The sequence below is a fragment of the Amblyomma mixtum genome, chromosome 3, assembly GCF_055824585.1.
Source record: "Amblyomma mixtum isolate Tamu chromosome 3, ASM5582458v1, whole genome shotgun sequence".
In the NCBI taxonomy this organism is placed as follows: domain Eukaryota; kingdom Metazoa; phylum Arthropoda; class Arachnida; order Ixodida; family Ixodidae; genus Amblyomma; species Amblyomma mixtum.
In genome coordinates, this window is record NC_143014.1 from 79,874,013 (window position 1) to 79,882,858 (window position 8,846).

Genomic DNA, 8,846 nt, shown 5'->3' on the forward strand with positions numbered 1-8,846 from the left:
CAGGCGTCCACCTTGAGTTACAGCAATTATGTCTTTCCTTGCATTATAAACAAATATTTATGATTGGTTAATGAACAAGGGGGAGAGGGAGGTGGAGGGGGGAGTGCCCCCTAATAGACATGCGGAGGGGGCGGAAAATTTCTTTGCAATTTGTCTCCCCCCCCCCCCCCCTTCTAATGGAGAGGCCTGTGCACGCCTAATGGGGGTGTGTGTTTGGAGCGGGGAGCCCACCGTCACTGGGCCCCAAACCCGCTTTTTTCCACATCGGGAGTCCGCGTGCAACTTCAGCGAGCCGGTGTTATGAGGTTATGAGGAATGGCCCACTAACTGTCTCACTCTCGATGGACTATAGGGTGCCTCGATACCCTACGATGGACTGCTCAACCGTGCCGCTAGGGAAGTGATGAAGGAACGACTGAAAGAAGGGAAGAGAAAAAGAGGCGCAGTAGTGGACGGCTTCGGATGAATGTTGACTATCTTTTGGGCTCTTTAACGTCTACCGACATCGCACAGCACACGGGCGTCTTTTGCATTTCGCCTCCATCGAAGTGCAGTCGCCGCGGCCAGGATTTGATGTCGCGTCCTCCGACTCGGCAGCCGAACTGAGCCACCGCCGCAGGTCGACGTACGAGCCAGCTCGCTTGTCTGCTGTCCTCATTTTTCTGAACATGCGGTCTGCAGGAAGGTGAATTCTGGACGGGAGTGAAAGGCGCACAATCAAAAAGCACCCTCGTCAAACGGTGCAGACGTGTTGCGTCGGAACTGCAACAGATAACGCGAGGTACAGACGCGCGTAATCATAGCTGAGATGTTGAATGCGTCAGAAGCGCGTTCGAGCGAAGGGCTGACAGTGCTGCATGTACTGTGGGGCCGAAGTGAAGCGCGAACACGCATATGCCGCATTTTTACGCACCAGTGTAAAATTCCCGATCTGCAGAAAATACGTCGTTGTCGCGGCGTGAGCGAAAAATTCGGATTGGTCGAAAAAGGTAGCTGCGCCGCCCTTGGAGCGGCTGAACTGAAAAGTGATTAAAACATCAGAAAACTGGAGATTGCCAGGTTGCAGCAAGACTTAAACATCAATAGGACACGTAAGTATATAAAGCAAACGAACTGCGATGAAAAAAAAAAAGGGGGCGATTGGTTGGGAATCGAACCTCCAAACCTTGAGTGGAGAGCCAGGCGCTACAGCTAGGCCACGCAGGAGCTTTTTTTTTCTTTATTGCATGGAAACTTTGCCGAAAAGAAAAATTTTAGTATGCTCATGCCACAAAGCAACAGGCTGCGTAATACGAGCCCACCATACCCCAACATCTCCCCACCTTCCCGAACATCAAAAGTCTGGGAGGCACACACATGCATCCAGATAGGGGAGCCAGCTAGGCGGCTCTTCCAGGGCACCATATACTCCCTGCACCAAAGCGCACTGCTCATGGAACAAAGATTTCGATGACCGCGGTGATTCGGCGTGGCGGTCCATCATACGGCTTTTCAGAGACTAAATAGTCCCATCAGCATAAATAGATCACGTGGCACAAAACAGTTTTTCTCCACAGGCAAAAAACGGATACTTTACGGTGTGATTTCGCTGTAACGTGCCCCTGAAGGTCATATTCCAACATCACTGCACAGGATAAAACAATTGTCAATGGTCTCTGGCGTATTGCACAGGCGGTAATTCACCGTCCATAGCACAAACATCTCCTTAGCATGAAGACATGGCTTGACAGGCAGCGTCAATGTGTGCAGCTTAAAGAAGAACGTTTTTGCAACAGATGAAATGAATCTTCGCCTAACAAGCTTTCTGGAAAGACTATACATATAATCTAAGAAAAAACTCACAGTGAGGAAATCGAAGGTGTCAGCAACATGAGGAATCCCCATAAGGGCCCCTCACGAGTGTGTCCAGTCGGTGCGAATAGGAAAGGCAAATGAGCACTGAGACGCCTAATAAGCACAGCTACTAGAAAGTGCGGTTTGCCGATCAGAAAAAGAAAAAACGCGAAACTATTCCACCAGATTCCAGGGAAAGAAATAGGTTGTCATGACTCATAGTATCCCATTGGGAGCGCCATACGAAGAGAGCGAATATTCTGTGCATCACTTGCATTTTCTTCCTCGCACAATAGAGAACACATAGGCAAGTTTTACAAATAAAAAAATGTTGCATACTTGAGCCCGAACGTACACTGATGGTTCCCTACCCATTCAAGCCTGGGTTTGTCGCCTCCTTGGCATTATCTGTGAATCCCAGTAGGCTTCACTGTTGCGAATTTGGTGCAGAGGAATACCTAGGTACTGAAGGGCGCCGTAGTCCCGGCTTATCCCGCCACAATGATTTGGCCTCGCATCCCTGTGACCCAACCAAAATCCTGTGGATTTATCTAAATTAAGAGCCGCACCTGATACCTCACAAAATTGTTTAGTCAAATGTAATGCCATCATCAGAATAGGCTAAAATCTTACTTTCACACTGTGCCAGAACAACATCACGGATAGTTGCGCTGTTAATAACACTGAGGCAAAGAGGTTCAAGGTATAGATTGTGGAGACGCCTTCGTCCCCTGCGTTCGCTTTCCCGCAACGCACTAGTTCTCTGTGGTTAGGTTCCCCGCAACGCACTCCCCTTAGTTGTGGTTAACTAACAGGGGAGGGCGCTCGCGTCGCAGCGACACCAGCGCCATGGATGGCGTGTTTTGTCGCTCGCGCGCGGGGGGAGACTGGTTTTCTTCTGCTCCGCCGGTGGTGGTGAAAAACATTTATAATGCAATAAATATTTACAGAGAGCCGCAACAACAGCTCGCGGAGGGGAAGCCTCGCTGCACTGGGATAGTGTGCAAGCATCGGGCAGGGGGGATGGCAGACCCCTAGATCATGTGGCTGGGAGGAGCCGGAGGTCTAGAAGGGTCCAGGTCCGGGGGCTGCAGGTCCAGGAGGCCGCAGGCCTCGGGCTGTAGGTCCAGGCTCCTCGGGCTAGAGGAGGATGTCAAGGCCGGTCTCCTTGAGGTAGGCCAGCAGGAGCCGGCAGGCGGATTTATTTATTTATTCATTACAGATACCTGCAGCGCCCAAGGGCATTATTGCAGGGGGGGAAACACAATAACTTCTGCTCATTTGGCCGAAAGTACACATAATAACAGAAATACAATCACACAACTAATAGATGAGGAAAAACATGCACTGAAGGAAGACAACCACGCTCCACAAATAAAATAACACTAATGAAATTAAAAAGACACGCGCAAGACAACTGCGCGCCCCGTCGCACATCAGATAAAAAAGCGCGGAATTGACCTTCCGTGCAGCACTCAGTGACGCCGGCTGGTAGCCTGTTCCACTCATTGATCGTCCGTGGAAAGAACGAGGTTTTGTAAACATCTGTGCGACACTTAATCTCTCGGATCTTCCACTGATGATCAACTCGTCTAGAAAAAAAAATGAGGTTGAAGCAGATACCCGTCTTTGTCAATGCTCAGCTTTCCAAAATAGATGCGATGCATGATTTGTAATCTCAAATGTTTCCTACGGTTAGCTAAAGATCCCCACCCAAGGTGGTTTTTAAGAGACGTGACACTAGTTGAGAAGCTGTAATTATTGGACACAAATCTCGCAGCATTATTTTGAACGCGCTCGAGCACATCACATAAGTAAGCAAACTGGGGGTCCCATACAGGGCAGGCATATTCAAGAATTGGTCGGATGTAAGTGAAATACAGGAGTTGTTTGACATTAGACGGTGCTTTATTGAAATTTCTTTTTAAGATATTAAGCATTCTGCAGGCTTTGGATGTAGTGTACTCAACTTGCCTCGTCCATGTTAGGTTAGATGAAAAATAAACGCCAAGGTACTTGTGTTCAAGTACTTTTTGCAAGGGAACATTATGTAGTGAGTAATTTGTTTGTACTGGGGAACGCTTTCGAGTGAAAGAGACAAATTGGCATTTTGTGGCATTCAAAGACATTTGCCATTTTGAGCACCAGGACTGGATGGAATCCAAGTTTCGCTGTAGTTTTAACGCATCAGAGGAATTTTCCACATAGGAGGTTCCGGGCCGGGAACAGCAGCTGGTCCTCCGTGTCTGCTGGCAGGCCGAGGGCACGGTAGCCTGCAAAGAGACGGCTACGAGGCAGAGCAAAAGTAGGACATGCACCCAACAGGTGACCCAGGGTGTCTGTATCCCCGCACGATGGACAGGCAGGGGAGGAGGCCATACCAACTACGAACTTGCGTGTCGGCGTCCATGAGCATCCGATCCGAAGTCGCAGCAGGAGGGCACGTTCCCTGCGGGGGATCTTGTCTGGGAGCCGTTGGAAGGGCCTGCACGCAGAGATACGCCTGTCAGGGTGCTTTGCCCTTACCGCTCGCCTTAGTAGCTGCCGGTCAAAGTCATGCGGGGCCACTTTGGTGGTCACTGGCGACCCATCGTTGTGGGCAGCCTTGGCGAGGGAGTCGGCGTCCTCGTTGCCCTGGACGCCGGTGTGGCCAGGGACCCAGTGAAGGGACACCTGGTAGCCTGCATCCTCCAGTGCGTGCAGGTGGGCACGCAGGACACTCGCCGATGTCTGCGAGATGTGTGGCCTGCTCAGGAGCTGGAGGGCAGGCCGGGAGTCACACAGGACAGCGACAGGGCCAGGTGGTGTGGTGGACCCGATGAAGTCTGCTGCCAGGTGGAGACCCGCCAGCTCAGCTGCCGTGGAGCTGCCTGGGAAGGAGAGTCTGCAGGACCGGGTCTGCTGCAGTTGGGGCACCGCCAGAGCAGTCGCTGCTTGCCCTGTGGCTGGCAAGAAGACTGAGCCATCGGGGAAGAGGAGGGTGGTCCCTTTGCACTCTTCCAGGAAGGCAGCAGTGGTCTGGCGTAGTGCTGCAGCAGGGGAGTGACGCTTGGTCACTCTGTCAAGGCCCAGGGTGACCTGCAGAGGAGGTCGGGTTGGGAGGGGGGGGGAGAACTGGGAGGCCCTGGGGAGGGCCAAGTGTCTCCACGCAGAGAGCGTGGAGCTTCCCCATCCTGGAGTTGGCGTTGCCCTGCAGGCGAGCACGGAGGGCCCCGCCATCACGAACGTGGGCGAGCCGCGGTCCGTGTGGGTCAGGCCCATCTGCAGGAGCAAGAGGTCCAGCGGGAAGACGCCCGCCTCTGCCAGCGTGGCCGGGACCTGCGATCGCGGTAGAACCCCCAGGAAACGGCGGATCCATTTCCTGCGAGAGAGTTCCATGCGATTAAGGCGGGTGCTCCGGAGCGTGACTAGGGGGAGGGCGTAGAGGATGGCTGATGTCGCCGCTGCCTCGAAGAGTCGGATGGCCCAGGTGGGGGTTGTGGGTTTCTACGTGGACACAGGCCACCAACCACCGTGGGTTCGAGCTTCGCGCGAGCCAAGGGCCCCGATCAGCCGTCACCACACACACACTGGGACACCGATGCAGTGCACTCAACCTCCGCTGGGAGGAGAGCGATTCGCCGCAAAGAAATAGGCCTCCAAGTTCACAAAGGAGACGTTTATTCACGTCGTCCTCCAGCAGATACACACACACTCAATCGTCACCCCGTCCCGGGGCGCGCGAGGAATAAGGCTCCGCTGCGCGCACGAAGCGACTCGAGTAATGCGCGCCGCTAGCACGCCGCTGCAGGAGAACGTCCCCGCGGCAGTGCTGTGATCTCTCTCTCGTGTCGACCGTTGGGCCGGTTGCGAGAGAGAGTGGGCAAACAACGCAAGGTACGCCTGTCGGAGGTCGCTGGACCCCGCTGGACAGGCTCGAGCCGCTGCAGGTCAGAGGACACGTGCGGGCGAGCTCGAGTAAGCACTGGTCCGAACGGCAAAAGCCGGCACGGACAAAACAGTAGCGTACGCACCTTACGCTGTCTCGGAGGGATCTCTCCCTGGGCCCCGCTCGGACGGTCGCGCGGCGCGCGGCCGCCCAAAGCGGGTCCCGAATTCCCGCCAAAAGGCGCCAATGGCAAAGGCCCTTGGGGAGCCGGGGCGCAGCTGTGGCTAAATGACAGTGATTAGTCACCCAGCCGCCTCTCCACCGCCTGAGGCGGGAGCAAGGGAAAGAGGAGAAACAACGCGGGAGGCCGGCACAGCCGCGCAAAGGCCACGGCGGAAAGCCAGGATTCCCACATCCCCCTCTCCTTAAATGCCCTCCTACCCATCGGCAAAGCACACGGCCAAAATAAAGAAATCAATACACAAAAAAAATAAGCTACACTTGAAGTTTGAAGTTTGTTTGAAGTTTGTTTATTTTACATCATAGATGTGGGTAGGTCCGGGTAAAAAGTGATCACAGATCACTTGAGGGACCCCCGGACCCCCCTTTACATGGCATACAGCAACAAACATCGGAAGATGGTCAAACGCTAGAGACAAAAACTTTTTACACAGACACAGTTATACATACAACACATTTTATACATCATAAAAAAAAGAATATGCTTAACAACGTTTTGTAGCTTATTTAAAGGCAGCTTTAATTTCGCGCAAGCTGCTTTTCGAAATATCGATATTCATGGACTGTAATTTGTTTAATAAGTGTGGCATATTGTAACGTAGCATCTGATTGCCGTAGTTGGTGCGACAAAAAGGAATAAACCATTTTTCTGTATTGCGCAGGGTATAAGCCGGTAGAGTTTGAGTGAGGCAGGTCAAGTCTAGAAAGGCTCGATTATTATGTTGTAGGGATTTCTTGTATCTGGTTGCTAAGTAATATCGGTACAAGCTATGGACTGGTATAATCTGGTAGTGTGAAAATAAGTGATCAGTAGGGGCATGGTAGTCAACATTGGCAATGTAACGGACAGCTTTCTTTTGCAGCATGTAAATTTTGAAACTTCAGTTTCAAAATAAAGAAATGAATACACAAAAAAAACTAGCTACACTTCAGTTCCAAAATAAAGAAATGAATAGACAAAAAAATACTAGCTACACTTCAGTTCCAGCCAGAACAACGTAAAAATAAAAACACAAACAAAGGAAAAACTAGGCAAACAAACAAGCACTGGCATACGCTTCAAGAAATCAAAACAGCTTGCAGATTATATACATGGTACACAAGGCGATGTGAATTCAACTGTACAACTATGTGACAGGTGGATGTCAGCCTCAAAGTTCGATGGCGCGGCCCAGTGGGCCGGTCGGCGACTCACCGCTCGCAGGCTTCAAGTTGAACGGGTTGGGAGGGCCGACGACTGATGGCGGTCTTCTTTCCGTTGATGACGACGGGGCCGCGGCAGAGCACTGACCTCGCGCCCTTGGACACGACATCACGTTCGGGCACAAGACAGTTAGTGCACCCCCTTCACGCCGGCTGAAACGGGCGAGGACGTTCGGCGGCATCCTGATGTGTAACCTTGGCCACAGCGAGGGGTCCTTCTCATCCTCGCGCTCACGCAGAAGAACACAACGGCACAACTCACAGGCGTCGCCTTGGCTCATGGTTACGCGCGCACACAGCCACAGCCACAAACACGCATACACCGGCACGTGCGCGGACGCTGGTCGGCGACAACGACCCCCCCATCAGAAGCGTCCAGAGGCGCCGCGGCGAGGGTCAAAGGGTGCACTTTCCGCCCCCCATCGCCCCAAACGCCCCGCCACCTTCCCCTCCATACGGGCCGCACAAAACTCGCACCGCGACACACGGCTCCTTAACGAGCCAACCACCCACAGTCGGGGCGGAAATGAGAAAAGGCGCGCCGTACAACCGACACCCATTCCAATCTATTCCTTCTAGAAGATAAGAGCAAGCATGAGCGGGCTGAAGTTTGCCTATGTACATCTCGGTACGTTAGAACAAAAACAGACGTACAAGCAGGAAACGAAAGTGGCTAAAAAACTGACTAAAACAAAAACAAATAAATAAATAGATAAACACACAAGCCTGGAACTGAGCATGCTGCAAAAACAAAAAAAAATAACACACCGTGCTTCACCTGGGTAGGGCCTGACAAGAAAGCTCGCCAGCTAGCTGAGGCTACGTGCCTTCGGTTGCGGAAAAGTCCGCCGTCCGGCATCAATCACACCGGTGACCGTCGCCTCAGATTGTACCGGTGCTCCGTACGCTTGCGTTCCGCAGCACCAGTTGTGCCTTTGCGCTTGCCTTTGATACCAATGGGTACCGGCGCAAGCTCGTCAGACCGTGACGCGTAGGCCTTCAGGTCTACGATGTGGGCACGGCTGGTTTTCCCCGTAAGGGGATCCTCCAGCAGGTACGCGAGTGGCGACCAGACTCTGACCACTCGGTACGGACCAAGCCACTTAGGAGCGAGCGAGGCTGAGAACCCCTCGCTCGCATCGCTAAGAACGTGGTTGCGCTTCAGGACAAGATCACCCACCTGAAAAGTCAGGCGGCGGTGCTTGCGGTCATATTGAGCCTTCTGTTGGGCTCTGGCTGCCGCCAAACTCTGCCTTGCTCTGTTGAGAGCCCGACCAAGCCGGTCCCGAAGCGTCGACACATAAGCAGAGCAGTCTGCCCGCGTCTCCTCATCCCCGAGCTGGCTCTGCACGACGTTTGACATCGGATTCGCCAGCTCCCTCCCGAAATTGAGGAAGGCGGGAGAGAAACCAGTTGAGCGATTCTCAGCTGTTCGGATGGCGAACGCAAACTCGCTCAAATGGTCTGCCCAATCCTTTTGACACTCGGCAAAGGCCGCAAGCATTGGCTTGAGCGTTCGGATGATTCGCTCGGTCAAGTTGGACTGGGGGTGGTAGGGTGAAGTGGTGTAGTGCTCGATTCCGAGGGAACGGCACGTGTTACCGAACACCCGAGCGGTGAAATAGGACGCATTGTCCGTGATCAGTCTTTCCGGGAAGCCGAACCGACAGAACACTTCCTGGAGTTTATCCAGCACCGCTCG

General features: G+C 53.0%; 1 protein-coding gene across 1 annotated transcript; it reads right to left on the reverse strand.

Annotated features, from left to right (window-relative positions):
• Positions 1-2,756: 2,756 nt before the first annotated feature.
• On the reverse strand, positions 2,757-5,602 carry LOC149350742 (uncharacterized). The gene has a single exon (XM_089576926.1). The coding sequence runs from the start codon at positions 5,209-5,211 to the stop codon at positions 4,021-4,023; it is 1,191 nt and encodes a 396-aa protein (XP_089433052.1). The 5' UTR covers positions 5,212-5,602; the 3' UTR covers positions 2,757-4,020.
• Positions 5,603-8,846: the final 3,244 nt, after the last annotated feature.

What these genes read in the sequence shown, in the direction of transcription:
- LOC149350742 (XM_089576926.1), bottom strand. Translation starts at nt 5,211, where the DNA reads ATGGAACTCTCTCGCAGGAAATGGATCCGCCGTTTCCTGGGGGTTCTA.